The 19,288-nt window shown below is 42.2% G+C and overlaps 1 protein-coding gene across 2 annotated transcripts in view; it reads right to left on the bottom strand.

Annotated features, from left to right (window-relative positions):
• The window catches only part of LOC125450586 (E3 ubiquitin-protein ligase RNF38), a 150,670-nt gene extending 140,307 nt beyond the window's left edge, over positions 1-10,363 (bottom strand). The window contains exon 1 of one of the 2 annotated variants that reach the window (XM_048526592.2): positions 9,224-10,363. In XM_048526592.2, coding sequence (XP_048382549.1) covers positions 9,224-9,698 — 475 coding nt within the window. In that variant the 5' untranslated portion in view covers positions 9,699-10,363. Of the gene's footprint in view, positions 1-8,537; positions 8,558-9,223 lie in introns of those variants that run through there. The other variant, XM_048526598.2, reaches the window with a different exon arrangement.
• Positions 10,364-19,288: the final 8,925 nt, after the last annotated feature.

Below are 19,288 nucleotides of genomic sequence, written 5' to 3' on the forward strand. Positions count from 1 at the left end.
TTACTGAAAAGAGTCATTTATGTATTGGATGAGTACTAGAAATACAAGCACACTTGCAGAGAACAGGCTGATATAAATGCATCATGTACTAGACAGTAAATCATATCCTTGTTAGAATGCCAACTTTAAATATCCGAGGGTAAAGAATCATTAGAAACAAACTAGATGCAAAGTAGTTTGAAAACCTCATTCTTCAGAAGCTGGCCATGTGATATTGATTTCATGATACCACAAGGCATCACAGAAACAGAATTTCAGAGTATAGCATCTAAAACTTTCTGTAGCAGTGTTAGCAATTTAGATATTTTAAGTACTGCAAGATGCTCAGTGATGCTAGCAGACTCCTCATTTGTTATCCCCAACCTGTTTCAGGGACCAGACTATCCACAGTAAGGCGTTTTCAAACAGCATGCCCCAAAGTGCATTAGTTTAAGAAAAAAAAACTTTTCATGAAGTGTTTAAAGAAAAAGAAACAAATGGTTTGTTTTCATTCCATGAATTCCCAAATATGAATAAACAACAAGCCATTAACTTATGGACAACAAAATGTGGGGCTGGATGAACACAGCAGGCCAAGCAGCATCTCAGGAGCACAAAAGCTGACGTTTCGGGCCTAGACCCTTCATCAGAGAGGGGGATGGGGGGAGGGAACTGGAATAAATAGGGAGAGAGGGGGAGGCGGACCGAAGATGGAGAGTAAAGAAGATAGGTGGAGAGGGTGTAGGTGGGGAGGTAGGAAGGGGATAGGTCAGTCCAGGGAAGACGGACAGGTCAAGGAGGTGGGATGAGGTTAGTAGGTAGCTGGGGGTGCGGCTTGGGATGGGAGGAAGGGATGGGTGAGAGGAAGAACCGGTTAGGGAGGCAGAGACAGGTTGGACTGGTTTTGGGATGCAGTGGGTGGGGGGGGAAGAGCTGGGCTGGTTGTGTGGTGCAGTGGGGGGAGGGGATGAACTGGGCTGGTTTAGGGATGCAGTGGGGGAAGGGGAGATTTTGAAACTGGTGAAGTCCACATTGATACCATATGGCTGCAGGGTTCCCAGGCGGAATATAAGTTGCTGTTCCTGCAACCTTCGGGTGGCATCATTGTGGCAGTGCAGGAGGCCCATGATGGACATGTCATCAAGAGAATGGGAGGGGGAGTGGAAATGGTTTGCGACTGGGAGGTGCAGTTGTTTGTTACGAACTGAGCGGAGGTGTTCTGCAAAGCGGTCCCCAAGCCTCCGCTTGGTTTCCCCAATGTAGAGGAAGCCGCACCGGGTACAGTGGATGCAGTATACCACATTAAGCAGAGGTTCACCTGCACATCTGCCAATGTGGAATGTCATCTTGGGGCCTGGGATGGGGGTGAGGGAGGAGGTGTGGGGACAAGTGTAGCATTTCCTGCGGTTGCAGGGGAAGGTGCCGGGTATGGTGGGGTTGGAGGGCAGTGTGGAGCGAACAAGGGAGTCACGGAGAGAGTGGTCTCTCCGGAAAGCAGACAGGGGAGGGGATGGAAAAATGTCTTGGGTGGTGGGGTCGGATTGTAAATGGCGGAAGTGTCGGAGGATAATGCATTGTATCCGGAGGTTGGTAGGGTGGTGTGTGAGAACGAGGGGGATCCTCTTGGGGCGGTTGTGGCGGGGGCGGGGTGTGAGGGATGTGTCGCGGGAGATGCGGGAGACGCGGTCAAGGGCGTTCTCAATCACCGTGGGGGGAAAGTTGCGGTCCTTAAAGAACTTGGACATCTGGGATGTGCGGGAGTGGAATGTCTTATCGTGGGAGCAGATGCGGCGGAGGCGGAGGAATTGGGAATAGGGGATGGAGTTTTTGCAGGAGGGTGGGTGGGAGGAGGTGTATTCTAGGTAGCTGTGGGAGTCGGTGGGCTTGAAATGGACATCAGTTACAAGCTGGTTGCCTGAGATGGAGACTGAGAGGTTCATGTCCATCATGGGCCTCCTGCACTGCCACAATGATGCCACCCGAAGGTTGCAGGAACAGCAACTTATATTCCGCCTGGGAACCCTGCAGCCATATGGTATCAATGTGGACTTCACCAGTTTCAAAATCTCCCCTTCCCCCACTGCATCCCTAAACCAGCCCAGTTCATCCCCTCCCCCCACTGCACCACACAACCAGCCCAGCTCTTCCCCCCCACCCACTGCATCCCAAAACCAGTCCAACCTGTCTCTGCCTCCCTAACCGGTTCTTCCTCTCACCCATCCCTTCCTCCCACCCCAAGCCGCACCCCCAGCTACCTACTAACCTCATCCCACCTCCTTGACCTGTCCGTCTTCCCTGGACTGACCTATCCCCTCCCTACCTCCCCACCTATCTTCTTTACTCTCCATCTTCGGTCCGCCTCCCCCTCTCTCCCTATTTATTCCAGTTCCCTCCCCCCATCCCCCTCTCTGATGAAGGGTCTAGGCCCGAAACGTCAGCTTTTGTGCTCCTGAGATGCTGCTTGGCCTGCTGTGTTCATCCAGCCCCACATTTTGTTGTCTTGGAGTCTCCAGCATCTGCAGTTCCCATTATCTCTCAGCCATTGACTTATTCTGTGTTCTGAACACAAATGTGAACATTAAAAACCTAAAGCTTATAGCAGAATATGGAAAGACATAATGATCTTGATGATTTTTGAAATCATGACAAGAATGAATTAATGTAGAAAACTGTGCAAGGAATCTTAATTCCAGTGCATGGTAAAGGAAGGAGGACCAACCTCTAGTCAGTAAACTTAAACCGAGAAGGACCAGAGGAGTATTCAAACTACTGGCCAAAGTACTAGTGAAAATGAACAGAAAAATGATATTCCAATGGAGGGAGATGTTAAAAACTCAAAGCAAGAATCAAAAAGCAAGATTTTCCTTTATTCCTATCCAGGATATGAAGAAAGTGCTGGCAGAGTCTTCAGGTAGACTCAAGCAATAGAGAGACTCAGAGTAGACTAGAATTAGAATTAAGTTTATTGTCACATGTACTCACGATAGTACAATGAAAACTTTACAAGTCACCACCTATGGCACCATCTTATCCTCAAAGAAACCTAGATTCAGAATAAGTACAAATTCTTAAGGAAAAATTAGAAAAACAAAAATGAAAAGTCCAGCATTACAGACCTTCGTGCCATCTTAAGTTAAAAAATACAAAATTGAAGGAATAAATTAGAAAGATAAAGAAAGCTAAAATTCAGTGTAACAGTCCTTCCAACCCAGTCCATGCTGGCACCTAGCCTCCAGACTGCACCAGGCTTCACTTGAGGCTGGGACATTAAACAAACAGTATTTAACAAACTAAACTGGAGGCTGTTTGAATAGCAAAGATGTGGAGATGCTATGTGAGGCTAAAGGAGATAATGAGGCAAGAACATAGACGGATGAAGGAGGATTAAGGGTAAAGCCACTTACAGCAAGAGATGAGAGCTTCTACTTAGATTTGAGTATAACAAGAAACTATGCCTTTGAACAACTGAAGCAAATGAGATTTTTATTGCTTTGTTGCAGTGATGGAGATCAGGGTGCAGTGATATAGTTACTGCACATGGGGAACTGTAAGCAAACAGCAATAAAGGTTTGCATTTTATCAACTTGATTGTATTTTACTGTACAGTTTATAAACTAACTGTATTTGTCAAACATTAAGTTTTTGGAATTATGCATATCTATCACACGTCAACTCAATGAAAGTGCTATCTTGGAACGGTCAATATTCGAAATAAGTTTACAAATTCTTAATTGAAATAATGGCCATATACAGACAATCTTGTGGTGCAGTGGGCAAAGACAGCAGCTCTGAATTCAACTCCTACCCCAGGACTCAATAACTGATGAAAGTGCATTCACGTTGCAGGCAAACAGGTTAAAAACCACTTGTGAATTCTTGCAACAGATGTCAATGGCAGACCGTTAGAGAGTGATTCCTGGCCAGCTATGTGATTTGATCATTTGAAACTCTGATATCACTATCCTTAGCTCCGGACTACAACATGCATATGAAAGTACACATTGCCACAACGACTTAAAATCCTTTCAGGAACACATTGATCTATACCAGCCATCTACTCAATGAGCAAATTGGTGTCAACAGCTTGGGGTTCAATCCCTATCCCAGAAGGGGAACCTGCCTCATTACCCTATCAGGCGTATACAAAAAAGATGAAGCCCCAGGTAGGAAGTAACAAGGTACTTGTCAGAAACACTCAAAAGATACTAGTCATACACACAAAATGCCACCTGTTCTGAAAAAGTTATTCAAGTACAGTATAGATACATTTTTGTGATTATCTTCTTTCTGGTTTAACCCCAGTTGTTTCTTCAATGCATACTTTCACTCTCCAGTAAACAAATAACTTACTCAAGTGGCCATTCACCATGCGTATGCATGGACAATAAAGGTTGACAGGCTGCAAGAACACAATGTGGGCTATATCCAGTCCATTTCCTTTCATTCACCGACAGGATGCAGACATTGCTGGTCTAGCCAGCATATATTGCCCATAGTCTAGATACATCCACAGTACTGTTAGGAAGGGAGTTCCAGGACTTTGACAGCACCAGCGAAGGAAAGCTGATATTGTTCCAGATCAGAATGGTGTGTGCCTTAGAGAAGAAGTTACAGGTACGTGCTGTCCTGGTCTATTAACATGGTAGAAAGGCCGCAGATTTATAAGGAGCTGTTGGTGAGTTGCTGCTGTGCATCTTGTACATCATACACGCTGTTGCCACTGTACTGCAGTGGTGCAAGAAGTGAATTTTGAGGGTGACAGATGAGGTGACAATTAAGCTGGATGCTTTCTACTAAACAGTGTCCACCTTCAAGCGTTGTCAGAGCTGCATTTATCTAAACAAGTGGACAATATTCCATCACATTCTTCATTGTGTGCCCATAAATGGTGGCCAGGCTTTAGTGAACAATGTGGCATGTTACTAGCAGCACAGTCCGTGGACTCTGGCCCGCTTTTGCAGACAGTGTATATACAACTCATACAGTTCAGTTTCTAGTCAATGATACCCTCAGGATATTGAGACGGTGGTAGTAGCTTCTTGGATTGCTGTAATCCATTTGTTTTTGCTACAGCCACAATGCAATTAGGGAGCAAGTTCTGAGATTTTGATCTAGTAGCACTGAAGGAACAGCAATATACATCCAAGTCAGGATGATGAGTGGCTTGGAGGGGAATTTTCAAATGGTGTTCCCATGTATTTCCTTCTAGATGCTAACACTTATTAGTTTGAAAAATGCTGCAGCCTTAATGAATTTCTGCAACACATCTTGTAGATGGTACGTACTGCTGCTACTGGACATTGACAGTGGAGGAAATTAATCTTTGTGGATTGCACTCATCCAGGAAAATGGAGAAGATACCGTTACATTTCTGACTTGTGTCTTGTAGATGGTGGATAGGCTTTGGGGAGTCAAGAACTGAGATATTCCCTGCAGAATACCTAACCACTGAGTTGCTCTTCTAACCATAGTATTTATATGTCTAGTCCAATTCAATTTCTGGTCGAAGCTAATCCCTTAAAGATGTTGATAGTGGGGGATTTACTAATGGTTATTACGATTGAATGTCAAGGGGAGATAGCTAGATTCTCTTTTGTTGGAGATGGTCATTGCCTGCTACTTGTATGGCACAAATATTACTTGTTACGTGTCAGTCCAAACCTGAATATTGCAGGGTTTTGCTGTATTTTGACAGACTGCTTCAGTATCTGAGGGGTCATGAATGGTGCTAAACATTGCGCAATCATCAGTGAACATTTCCAACTTCTGACCTTACGATGGAGGGAAGGCTATTGATGAAGTAGCCAAAGACGGTTGGACCTCGGATGCTCACGTGAAGATCTTCTGCAGAGATATCCTGAAGTTTAGATGTTATGGACCAGACCAAACCCTCTCAAAATAGATTGATAGACTAGACCGAAATTTTTTATTATTTTAAATGGTAAGTGTAAGGTGATGCATTCCACATGCAATTTGATTAGTCAAACTACTCGACATTAGCAAAACACACTTTTACAGTGTGTTGAAATGCAGACAAAATAAAAATACAAGAATTGGCATAACTGTAACTCCACTCAAGTTATTAACAAAGTGACATATATTAACTATTAATTAACTGTTCTAATATAATAACATCCCATAAACACACTCTTAGCAAAGGCAAATTCAGTAAAATAGATTGTCTCACATGGAATTTCAGCACCAGGAAGAGAACCCCAATTCTTAGCTGCAAAAGAGACGGGTAAGAGCTTCCACATCCAACTTCAAGATCCCAGCAACTGCAGAAAGCCTTAAACTAAAATTCCTGGCTCTGTGGGATCTTGACCCCACCCATTCAGACAACTTCTGTTGTTCCAACTTTAAAAATCCCCAAGGCCTCATCTCTGAACACTACAGTTTTCCTGGCCAATCCCCCCAACTCACACATCCTTGGACTGTGGGAGGAAACCAGAGCACTCGGAGGAAACCCATTCAAACATGGGGAAAATGTGCAAACTCGACACAGCCAGTCACCTGAGACTGGAATCAAACTCGGATCCTTGGTGCTGTCAAGCAGCAGTGCTAACCACTGAGCAACTATGCCGTCCCAGTCAATCAACCTAAGTTGGGTAAAAAAGTGTATACTAAACGCGTTGACCTTGGCCAAACAGTTATACAATACTTCCTGTATGAGTCATTATCTCCAGGAAACTAAAGGAAGAATTAATTTGAAAGGTAAAATAATTAAAATGTTAACAGCTCCTGCTGCTAGTGTGCTCCAATTCAAAGTTATTTATGCAATAAGAGGAATTAATCAATAATTTGATTGTACAAACAAAAAGGACAGAGTTCAGTGCCAAATAAATTGATAGATAGTTTAAATTAAGCAATTTTAAACGGAGATACAATTACTTTCAACGTGGTTGTATAGGGTAAATTGTGACTGCAGGTTTCCATCATGCTGTAACATGATCTCATTTGTAAGATAGCATGCAAAGTAGAAGACAACATACAGTCAATGTTAGCTTCACTTAAGCTTGTAATCATGTATCACTTTTTTTAAAAAAGAAAGGATCAACTCCTTGTTGGGTGCAATTCCTGACTATTTTCCCCATCCTTAATTTAGGACACCCACAGACAAAAATATCATCAGTGGATAAATTAACACAGGACATGCTGGAGATAAAAACCAGGAATCTCACTGGTCTGTAATGCGCACATGTCCATTTGTATTTGTTGAGCATGGAGAAGCCAGCCCATACATTTTTGTCAAATAAGTTTGCTTCAAAACCAGCAGTTCTGTGTATGACATTAAAAATCAGCAGAGCAATCAAGTTAATGATCATTGAACCAGCCTTGACAATTATTTACTTGATTCATAAAGTGCAGCAAGACACTTGCTATGTTGTATCGCAACTAAAATGTGTCACTATGCACTGGTGATGTGTTAGACTAACATCCATTGTCTTATGACACCTTTCAGGCTATGAAGCAGGGTTTCAGTTTGGATTGTCAAATTGCAAAACAAGCCACGTCCCAATTCAGCTCTGCACATGGAGAAGTTTTTAAACGCAAAAGTTTAACAATCTACCAGAAATCATTACATGTAGTTATTTGTAAAGCATCTTCGTGGGCTGGTTATCAAATGGGAAAATGTTTAAAGTGGAAGGCTGAAGAAGAACAGACAACAGAGTAATGGAAACAATGATGGAAATGACAACAAGGTAAACAGCATGAACTGGCTTTGAATAGACAGCAATTTACTAAATATTGCAAAACTAAAGTTACCCAAGAGTCAAAGGAATTATTTTTGTAACAAATCTATTAAGTTCCAAATATTTTTATGGGTTCAAAATAATACAAATACAGATTGTTATGAAAGCAAACTTAGATGCCAGTTGACAATCAAGAGCAAATCCTATATATATCAAGTTGCAGAACAACCCTTACCACTTACATTAAGCAGTTCAGCTTTTAAAAGTTTATTTTGAGGGACACTATCTTCTATGAACTTCATAATTTACTGATGTAAGCAGTATGATTGGAACAACAGGAGTTGATTTATCAATTACACACATAAATGTAAGAAAGTTCTGTTTAAAAGTGCCATCAATTCTACAATATTCCCCTTTCTGAACAGATAATACCTCTCCCCTTTGTTAAGGGCAAACGTAAAATATTACAGATTTAGGGTATCACATCTGATTAAAATATGACAGATCAGAAACATTAGCTCACTTTCTTTCTCCCCACTGATTCTGCCTGTCCTGCATGTTTCTAACACTTAAAAAAAATCATTTATCTAGTGTTGACAAGTTCTAAATCTGCGTCTTAGTTCATGGAAGGTGGTCTCCGCTATCCCTCCCTGTGCTTCTTGGCCTACCTTTACTCCCAGTCAAGCAACATCTTGATTTCATAACTCATTCTTGGCTTTCAAATCCCTCTATGGCGTCACCTCTCCCTGTCTCAGCTTCTCCCCAAACTCTGCAACACTCTTACAGAATTATACTTCTAATGCTGGCCTCTTCTGCATTCTGATTTTAAGTTGCTTCACCATTAGTGGCTATGCCTTCAAGTACCTGGACATAAACTCTGGAACATCTTCTCCACCTTGTTTTCTCCTTTAAGTCATTCCTTAAAAACCCACTCTTTTGAGCAAGGTTTTAGTTATTTGATAAAACATTTCCTTATATGGCTCAGTGTAATATTTTTCATAATCTCCATGAGATTTGCCTGGAGACGTTTAACTATTTTAAAAAGGTGCTACAGTTGTTTGAGTAGTAGATGTCTCAACAGTTCTTGCAACACCTCCGAAATGTCTGAGGGTCATTTCCTCAAATCTGAGCCTCTCCCTCCTAAGTCAGAAAGGGGAGGCTTTTGATCCACTACACGTTTTATCACGAACTCCACATATATAAGCCCTCCCCCCATGATCAACGATTCAAAACAATCAAACCTCCAGACCTGGACATTGATATCTAGTATACCAATCAATCTTTCACACTAAGCCAGCTTTTACCAGTTGTACTTTTAACATTGGCCCACGTATGGAAAAATTTCCAAACGATCTTATTTTCTATCACAAGGGTAAATTATATTCTGATATCACACACATGCTCCTGCTTTTCCTGCCAACTCCCCGACGACCCCAAACCAGTGGTGGAGCAACGACTAAAACTTAGTGAGCGCTCCAGCTCATTGGCACTCGGGAACCGCCCCTTTCCACGTCTCTATAATTAAGTGCTGTTCAGGCCATGCCCTTTACCTGCTGGTCGGGATACTCCTGTTGCTGTGTCCGTGGCCCCTTGCCCTAGACCTGGATTGTTGCCGTGATTTTGGCCGCCTATTTGAGGCTGGTGCTGTAGCTGGAGGCCGCCCGCTCCCAGTTGACCGCAGTAAGGCCAGTTGGTGTTGCTGCTGAATCCTGACCTGGATCTGGATCTGGTCCTGGGCGGTTCGAGGAGAGAGTGCGGGCCGGCCTGGGGGAACCTGCTCGCACCGCCAGCGCCCCTGTCCCACGGTTCGATCCGTGGTAACAGCTCCGAGCCCGGGCTGCCCAGCACCAGCCTGCCACTTCCTGCTGCTGCTGCGTCTTGGCTGCTCGGCGGCCGTGGCTCCTCAGCCGATGCACCTCGTTCGCGGCCCCCACTGCCGTCTTTGGGTGGAGTGGGCTGTCCGGCCCGCAGCCGCGGGTACAGACAAGGCTCTTGTGCCGAATGAGAAGTGGAAGCGATCGGCATTTGCTGCCCGGAAGGGGGAAGGAGGGAGGAAGAGAGAGATCCCGGGGGTGAGGAGGTGGAGGCAGTCTAAGAGCGCCCGGGGGGAGGGGGGGTGCTAGGAAGAGGCAGAGGGCGGAGAAGGAACGATATCCCGAGGAGGGAACGCGGGGAGAGGGCTCCCGCTGTTCACAACGATCCCGAAGTTTCGAGACTTTGTATCAAATCGCGGGGACTGTAACAACAATAACAGGAGGCCGCTCCCTGTCCCTCTTTCCCCAGCGAACGAGTCAGAATTAGGCGATGCCGCTGCTTCCACTTCACTTCCTGCGGGCCCGAGATACGAAAAGCCGCCGGAGGTGGGCTCTAAACCGGGTCCCGGGCTCCTGCCTCAATCGCTGGTGTAACTGCCCCCACCCCCACCGGTTTCGGTCTTCGAGCTTGATCGACGACTGCAACAAAACGTCAACAAGTTTCTGTAATCTGGTGTGCTTTTTTTTCCCCCCTCTCCTCTTCTTTCCTGTGTTTATTTTGGGGAGGTTCGCTTGTTTTGTTTTTGTTTCTCTTCCTCTTTCTCGGCTATGGCCCCCGGTCTCCTCTCCCTCACTCTGTATGTCTTGTGCCGGGGGCCGGGTTTACAGCGGCCTCATGTGCTGCTGACTCAACCCGCTCTCATGGGTTGCGTTCCTCGCCAGAGGGAGGGGAGGAATAAATAAATGATTGAGAGTCACCAGCTTTGAACATTCACATTTCCAACCCCCCCCCCCCCCCCCGCGCGCGCCAACTACACACAAAAACACAACAAATCCCCAACGTATCAGTCGCTTCGGGTCCAAGACGTCTGAACCTCATTCGAAAGACATTTTAACCCAAATCCGCATCTGAAACGGATCCATTTTAATCCAAGTCAACCCCGACCCTAAATCTAAATTACATTCCAGACTAGATCCAAATCCTGACACAAGTACATAAATTCATAAGCCAAATCTATTTCAGTTCTTGGTTCAGTATTAAACTCGATTTAACCCAATCCAAACTTAGATTAGAACCTGACCCTTGCCCAAATTAGAACCCGACCTAAACCAACTCCTAAAGCCAATTCGTGCGAACCCTGTTTGGCGTGTTAAGGTTGGGATGATTCAGATGATGTGCGGGGAGGAAAGGGATGAGCAGATTTGTTTGTGTGTGTGGGGCTAACCAGCTGAGCGCTTCAGTCGGTCCAGCCTTTACTGTAACTCCAGCAGAATGGGTGCGACACCCGGAATGAATGCGAAGGAGATCAAAGCGCTTTCAACTGCAGACACAACCCATCAAACCAAGCCGAGAGCAGCAGCAGGAAATGAGACAATTCGGAGTCGTGACTGCACCAAGCTTACGTTACACGTCGCTAGGCTGTGTTTTTTTTCTGGTTTATTCGATTGTTGGTCCGTAAAAGAAATATAGATGCCTTTTCCAACTGTCCCGTCTTTATTGGCTAGCCTGTCAATGTCAAAGGCTGTGATCGACTGTTTGATGTCGATTGCGCCAGGCTTGGCTCTTCTAGCCTGTGCAACGCAGCTGCCAGTTAGGTAAAGGCTGGGGTTTGTGTCACCGCTCAGAGCAGATGACCGATGGGACGGTTTGTGAATTGGTGTTTGAAACCTTTTGTTTCTCATTAAGAAAAAAAAGACCCAAGCTTTGCCAATTGATGACTGTTCTGGCTATATCGATGAGTAACTAAATCCCCCTTGTAGTTGCAGTAATTAGATCTTTGATTTTATTCTGCTGTCAGGATCAGCAATGGAAGTACAATTTATGGGAAATCAGTTAGCATTCGGACTATGAACAGATAACTGCTTTATTCGGCGTTTACCCAAGGGAGACTTGTTCATTTTCTCATGTAGTTTCCTGTGTGTGATACAATTTCCTAGGTTTCACACAGCAAAATTGCGATTTTTTTTCCCTCTCATGTCACTCCCCAGCTGTATGTTATTACCTTTCCCGATGTTATTTCCAACTGAGAAACACAGGCGCGGAAATGCAGCTTCAATTCGAAGTCCGAGAATACCTTTGACACGCATTGACAAAATGCAAATCTTAGTTGCGCGGTTTTGTTTAGACATCCATAGACCTATGAATGAGCAGTTGAGTCACTTCATTCTAGGGTGAAGTTTTACGATGTGAAGTTTCGTGTGCCGCTGACATTTCACTGCAGTATCAGGAAGCGCTCCATCACCCATGGTGTGTGTGTCTTCCTTTGGAGCGAATGAAAGGTGTCCGTCTGTTTAAGTGGACACGAAAGATCATCTGATATTATTCAAGGAACAAATAGTTCTCCCAAGCTCCCATCCTCCCCATCCCTGTAGCTCCTGTATTGTTTTTGTAGGCACATCATGTACACTCATTGCGGTCTTTTAAATCGACAAGCGATGAAACTCTAGAAAGTTTCTGAAGAAGCGTCAAGGCCCGAATGTCAGCTTTCCTGTTCCTCTGATGCTGCTTGGCCTGCTGTATTCACCCAGCTCTACACCTTGTTGTTATCTCAGATTCTCCAGCATCTGCAGTTCCCACTGTCTTTGAAACTCTAGAAAGGTTGGCTAATTTAGATGGTATATTTCTGTGATGGTGTGCAAATATAAGGTGGTAAATTAACATATCTGTTAATCACTAATTAATCGTATTGTGTTCTTTTTCATAAAAGTTCAAATGCTAAAGATATTTATAATTTTTCCTTACGTGCAGTCACATTTTAGAGCAGTTTGTGGGCATTTTTGTAACGTCGTTTTCTATAACAGGCCCACTTTGAAGCTAAAATCAATTTCATTTGAAAACGATGTTACCACTGTGAACTAGATAGAAATGATTATTAAGCACCCACGAAGTAGCCATATCATAAAGTACACTACAGGAAGTTTATTAAAATATTTAGACCGTATGGTATTCGGAAAAAAAATGTAGCATCATGGGTAAGCTGGCAGGTGGACACTTTCCTGACTGCTCGAATTTAAAAGTGCTGTACTCCAAGAGTATTTGTTCCATCTCTGTTACCAATGAACGTACATGATCTGAGCTTGAACAATGGGGACGCGTTATTAAAATTTACTGATGAAGTGTAGATTTGGCAAGCCATGAAAACGAAAGTGAGAGATTTGATACATACAAGTTATATACACTGAAATGGGAAGTAATTGTAGGGCTTGCTAAACAGAAAGACCTAGAGTTCAAGTGCGTAATTTTTGGACAGTGCGAGCTTAAGTCTATAAAACCATGCAACGGAAAGCAGCATTTGGGGAGGTTACAAACTGAAACACAGTGCAGGGGAAAATAAATCATCATAAGTTGACACAAGTGATTAGGCTGCAATTAGAATTTATGCAGCTTTGCTACACCATTATTGACAGATATACAAGAGTGAACTTTTATAGAATCATCAGGTCAGTGCTTGGGATGGAAAACAGTCACTGCAAAGTGACACTTATTTCCACTGGATCAGAGGAAGCACACTCAAATGATCACAAGGTTTAGAAAAATTACCAGTTAAGAAAAACAAGCAATCTAGAGTACTAGGTCATAGAGCTGTACAGCATGGAAATAGGCCCCTCAATCCAACTCGTCCATGCCAACCAAATATTTTAAATTAATCTAGTCCCATTTGCCAGCATTTGGCCGATATCCCTTTAAACCCTTCCTATTCATATACCCATCCAGATGCCTTTTAAACATTGTAATTTTACCAGCCTCCACCACTTCCTCTGGCAGCTCATTCCATACACACACTGCATAAAAAAGTTGCTCCGAGATCCTTTCAAATCTTTCCCCCTCTCACCTTAAACGTATGCCATTGGTTTTGGACTCTCCTACCCTGAGAAAAAGGTCTTGGCTAATCACTCAATCCATGCCCTTCATGATTTTATAAACTTCTATAAGGTCACCCCTCAGCCTCCGATGCCCCAGGAAAAATAGCCTCAACCTATTCAGCCTCTCCCTAAAGCGCCAAATTTGGCAACATACTGATAAATATTTTCTGAACCCTTTCAAGTTTCAAAGTATCCTTCCTATAGCAGGGAGTGCAAAATTGAAAATAGTATTCCAAAAGCAGCCTACCAATGCCCTGTACATCTGCAACATGATCTCCAAACTCCTATAGTGAATGCTCTGACCAATAAAGGCAAACATATCAAACAACTTCTTCACTCTCCTGTCTACCTACTTTCATTCATAGTCCTGCCAGACCAGAGACCTGCTCTCTCAGAGTGAGAAGACTGGTAGTGGTTTAACCTGAGGGTCATCACGCCTCAGGTGAGAAGAGAGGTTGAGATGAAGAGTCTTTATAGTAACCTCAACCAATGCAGGAATTGGACCCACATTGTTAGTGTCACTTTGCATTATACACCTACTGTCCAACTAACTGACTCCCTGAATGTAGAGTTGTACTTAATTTGGAGGTGGAGGTGCAGTGGTAATAATCTCAGTATATTGTGAACAGATCTGTCCTGTGGAATGAAAGAGTGACAGGCAAACCTGTAACTAAATAATGATCATTCTGCAAACTGAAAAGTAAAGCAACCAAAACCAGATATCACTGGATGGAAAACAATAGAGAAAGATGAAGCAGAAAGGAAATGAGAGGTAAAGGGAGGGTGTGTTAAGAGACCGGCAAATAATAAAAAAGAGAATCAAAAGTCTTCTGTAGAAATATAAACAGTAAAGAGGATAATCAGCAGGGAAGAGGGACCAAAAAGGGAATCTGTGCATAGAGGTAGAGGGCATGGCTGAGACCATAAATGATATTTTGCATCTTCTTTGCCATCTAAGAGATAATTAAGGTGGTGGATGGGTTAAGAATTACCAAAGACCAGGTATTACAGAGGCTGATGGCATTTGAGATGGCTAAGTAACTAGCAACAGATGAGAGTGTCCAAAGATACTGAAAAAAGTAAAGGCTAGCCATTATCTTCCAATCCTCCTTAGTTTTGAGTTGATTCCAAAGAAGCAGAAAATAGCAAATCAGGCAACTTTGTTCATGAAAGAGTCCAAGGATTGAAAAAAGTACAAAGACAAGTAACTACATGCCAGTAAATTTAAACTCAGTGATAGGAAAGTGATTAAATATGATAAAACAGGACAAAGTTAACAGTGTCTTGGATATGTGTTGATTAATGAAGGAAAGTTAACTCAGATTTTTTAGTGACAAATCCTCTTTAGCTGATTTGCTTGAGTGTTTTGATGACATGCCAGAGTAGGTAGATGCTTTAGGTAGAGGTTAATGCTTTAATATGTGAGGGACATGGATTTCTGAAGGGGCCTTGAGAAGTGACACATAGCAGACTTGCCAGCAAATTTGAAGCAAAATATATAAAATGTTGGAGAACTGATAAGAAACAGAATGTGCCAATTTTTCATGTTGGAGAAAGCAATACAGTGGGGTGCCCTCTATATTGGTTCTAAGAGCACAAATTTGCCTGCTAATATATCAGATAGTTTGACATGGGTATATAGGATGCATTTTCAAAATTTACCGATGACACAGAACTTGGAGGTATTGTGATCTATGAGGAAGATAAACTTGAGGAAAGGGTAGAAATGTGCCAAATTAGATTTATTGCAGACAAATGTGGAATAATACATCTGTAGGAAAGGTGAGGAGAGGTTATTTAAACTAAATGGTTTAATTCTAAAGGTGTTACCTAATCATTAAAGCTAGCAGGGTAGGTTGAGAATATGTTAACAATGCTATGGAATTCTGGGCTTTATAAATAGAGGTATAGAGTGCAAGTGCAACCAAGTTATGATAAATCCTTGTAAATTCCTGGTTTGGCCAGTTCTGGGCCAAGGAAGAATGCAAAGAAGGTTCAGAAAAGTTTTATTCTGAATAGTTTCAAGGGTGAGGAAGTTCAGCTATCTGGATGGATTGATGAAGCTGGGCTTGTCTCATTTGAAAAGAGAAGGTTGAGAGTAGATTTGATAATGACATTCAAAAGCATGACAGTTTGGATAGAGAAAGGAACTTCGTTTTGGCAGAAGCATCAAGCATACAAATATAAGTTGACTGGCAAAGGAATCAGAGGCAAAATGAGGAATTTTTTTAAACAGAGTGTAGTTAGGGAAGAACTACTTGAAAGTGTTATGGAGACAGATGGTGTGATTTTCAAAAGACAGTTGAATAAGCTTCTTTTAGATAAAGAAAAGTTCTAAGCAGTAGCTGATCTGCTTCTTTGAAGATCTGTGACTTCAATGGGTCGAATGTTCTTCTCCTTTGCTGTCATTATTCTTTGATTTTTAAGTGGATTTTTAACCAGAATTGCTTAAAATGGTTCAGGACATCAGAACAGTTCAAGTGTGGGCGGGCAAAGGGAAAAATAAGCTGCATTTAGAAGGAAGCATTTTGATAGGACAGGAACAAGTTCAAACAATTGGATTACCAGTAGAGTCTGAACCTTACTTTTTTGGACGTCAGCTTCCTTGAGTTTCATAGAGGGTTTCTTGGTGTGAGGCTAGCAAGATCTCTTGGCATTTTTTGCCAAACTCAACTCATGAACTACCTACCCTGCCTACATGACATCCCTCTCACCCAATTGTAGCTGCACCCTACCATTTGCCATTCCCAAAACAACTCACCACTACAGAGATATCCTGGAATGGATCTTGATTTAAAAGACTTGTGTTCCCAGACAAGCACTGTCAGTCCGGAGATGTCCTGCATGGTTCCTAATGTGGCTAACAAGTGGAAAGCCATGTAAAGGCAGTAGCTTTTTACCTTCCTGCATTTTTCATCACAGACAGATATGGGTAAAGCACTGGTTTGAAAACAGGGATTGTGAAAGGAAATGCTGCACTTTTCAAAAAGCTAGGTACCAAAGCTTATTGTAAATATTGTTTACAATGTTGTTTGTACGACCGTGGAGAAAAGTGCAGACAAACTAGCGCAGGGTGTTTGTAGAAAATGAGATTCAGTCAGCAAGAAGTAGCTGCTTAATCTGTGGAGTAGTGGCCAGTTATTGATGACAAAGGCTTTCTGCCATCCAAAAACTAAGTGATTGGCTTGTAGGTAGTTGAACAGCTTTTAGGTGTGAATGACTTAGGCAAAAACCTCAGATCTCCAGAAGGGGAAGTTTAGTCCTTTTCTCTGCAGCAAAAGATTATCTAAAGCTTGAGGAAAGCCAATTTATTTTCCCTGGCCAGTAAGCTGTTGCTTTTAATAAATAGGTCAGAGTCTAAATAAGTTATTAACCTGTGACACTGTGCCTCCTTGCAAGAAAGTGACTGTACCTGGAGAAGAGAGAGATCAAGGAGCAGCAAGTCCTTTCAAGCCAAAGGGAGAATTTCAGCAAATACTTTGGACTGGGACAATTGAGCTTTCTTCCCAGACTTTCACTCCAGCCATTACAACAATGATTGTTTTGTGTCTCTAAATGTGTGTAGGTGGAGTTTTATAAGTGGGTTACAGTTTTAACTGGTAGAGTCATATGTTGACAGTTCTTAGTTGATTACCTGCTAGACTTATTTATTTGTGATCAGAGATAATGGGAACTGCAGATGCTGGAGAATCCAAGATAACAAAGTGTGAGGCTGGATGAACACAGGAGGCCAAGCAGCATCTTAGGAGCACAAAAGCTGATGTTTTGGGCCTAGACCCTTCATCAGACTTATTTATTTGTTTAGTTTATTTATTTGTTTATTAGCTTCCCGTTAACTGTATGTTTGATATATAGGCAATTAGAAAATTTTACGTATAGCAAACATTTTATTAACCTGCACCTATAGAACCAGGAGTGCACCAGTTGATCAGATGTTCTGGATAATCAAGAAGTACACATAAACCGCAGTAAACCTCAATCAAGCGAAGGTTCGAGATATCAAATGCCCCTCAAAAAATCCCTCAAAAACAGTTTCTTCCCCACTGTTATCAGACTTATGAACGGAACTCTCATGTATTAGAGTTTATCTTTCTCTGCAGCTATAACATTAGATTCTGCATTCTGTTCTATTACCCTGATGTACTTATGCAATGTATGATTTGTCTTGTTAGCATGCAACACAATACTTTTTGCAGTGCCTCAGTATGTGACAATAATAAATCAAATCGGATTTATGTAAAAACATCAATACCCCTCCTAAAATCAATGTAAAAACACACAGTAAGTAATAGAAACATAATGCAGAGATATACACTGTTATACTTTATTTACAGCATATCTACTTGGGCATTGTGGTAGATTCTGGTTTTGAGGTAGATAATTTTTGCCGGTTTATCAAGCGTGCCAGTTGATAAGGTGTCGGTTATAACAGTTTGCTGTACTTTGATAAGACCTTTAACATTGATGACAACTGCAAGAATCATAGGGCTTGATTTATAGTGGACTCACCATCCCAGTGGAGCATGACATACCACATCCTCCTCCCACCAAGGCTCATGCTCTTGCCTGCAACAATTTCCCTCCCTCGCTGTCAACTGTGAATCAATATGCCTCCACAGCTTTTAGCCTGTCCACCCCATCAACCTTAGCACTCACCTGATAATACATGTGGAAGTTGAATGTTTTTGTTTTAGATTCAGATTTGCTCTCAAACCTAATATGAAATTCAATTGAATTATGATCACTTTGTTTTCTCCAAAGGATCTTTCACTAATAGATTTGATAATTAACTAATTTTCATTTCAAAATGGCAGGACTACAGTAGTTTTATCCACAATATATATTCCAGGTAACTATGTTAAAAACATTTTGTAAAATCAACTTCCAGCATACCTTTTTCAATTTGTTTGGTCACATCCACTAGTAGATAAAATTCCCTTATAATTATTGCATTGCAGTTGTTAAAAGCTCCGATTATTTTTAGTCAAACCAAAGGTATAATACAAGGAGGGCTGGTAAATAGCCACACCAGTTGTTTCTGATCATTATTGTTCTCAGTCTTCATGTGTACTGATTCTACCTCTGGGCATTCTGACTCAAGATCCTTCCTCACTATCGTCTTTAACTTATCCTTCATTATCAGAGCATTTCCTCTTTTTTGTTATTCTGCCTGTTTTTTCAATCATTGTGTACTGTGGATGTTTTATTTCACAACCTTGATCACCTGGCAGCCATGATTTTGTAATGGTGATTAGATCTAATTGTTTGTCACTATTTACACTGCTAATTTGTCTACCCCATTATCACTATTTTCAATGATCAATACAGAGCATATAATCTTTAAGAACACTTCTTTGCATTTGTTAATTATAGAATCGACTCTGCACCAACAAAAACTATTACTCAATATGTACGTTAGTCCCACTTTTCAGCACAAGGCCCATAGGCTTGAATATTATGACATTTTAAGTGCTAATCCAAGTATTTTTCAACGGTTATGAGGTTTCTCAACTCAACTACTCTCCCAGTACTTTCCAGATCCTTACCACCTTCTTAGTGAAAAGATTTTTCCGCAAGTCCCTGATAAGCCTCTTGCTTTTCACCTTAAAAGTATGCCCCCTGATACTGACCCTTCAAATAAGGGGAACAGCTACTTTCTACCACCCTCTCCATGTCCCTCATAATCTTATACACCTCAATCAAGCCCCATCTCAGCCTTCTCTGCTCTAAGGAAAACAACAAAAGCCTATCCAGCCTCTCTTCACAGCTAAACTGCTC

Source organism: Stegostoma tigrinum, chromosome 3 (assembly GCF_030684315.1).
Source record: "Stegostoma tigrinum isolate sSteTig4 chromosome 3, sSteTig4.hap1, whole genome shotgun sequence".
Lineage (NCBI taxonomy): Eukaryota > Metazoa > Chordata > Chondrichthyes > Orectolobiformes > Stegostomatidae > Stegostoma > Stegostoma tigrinum.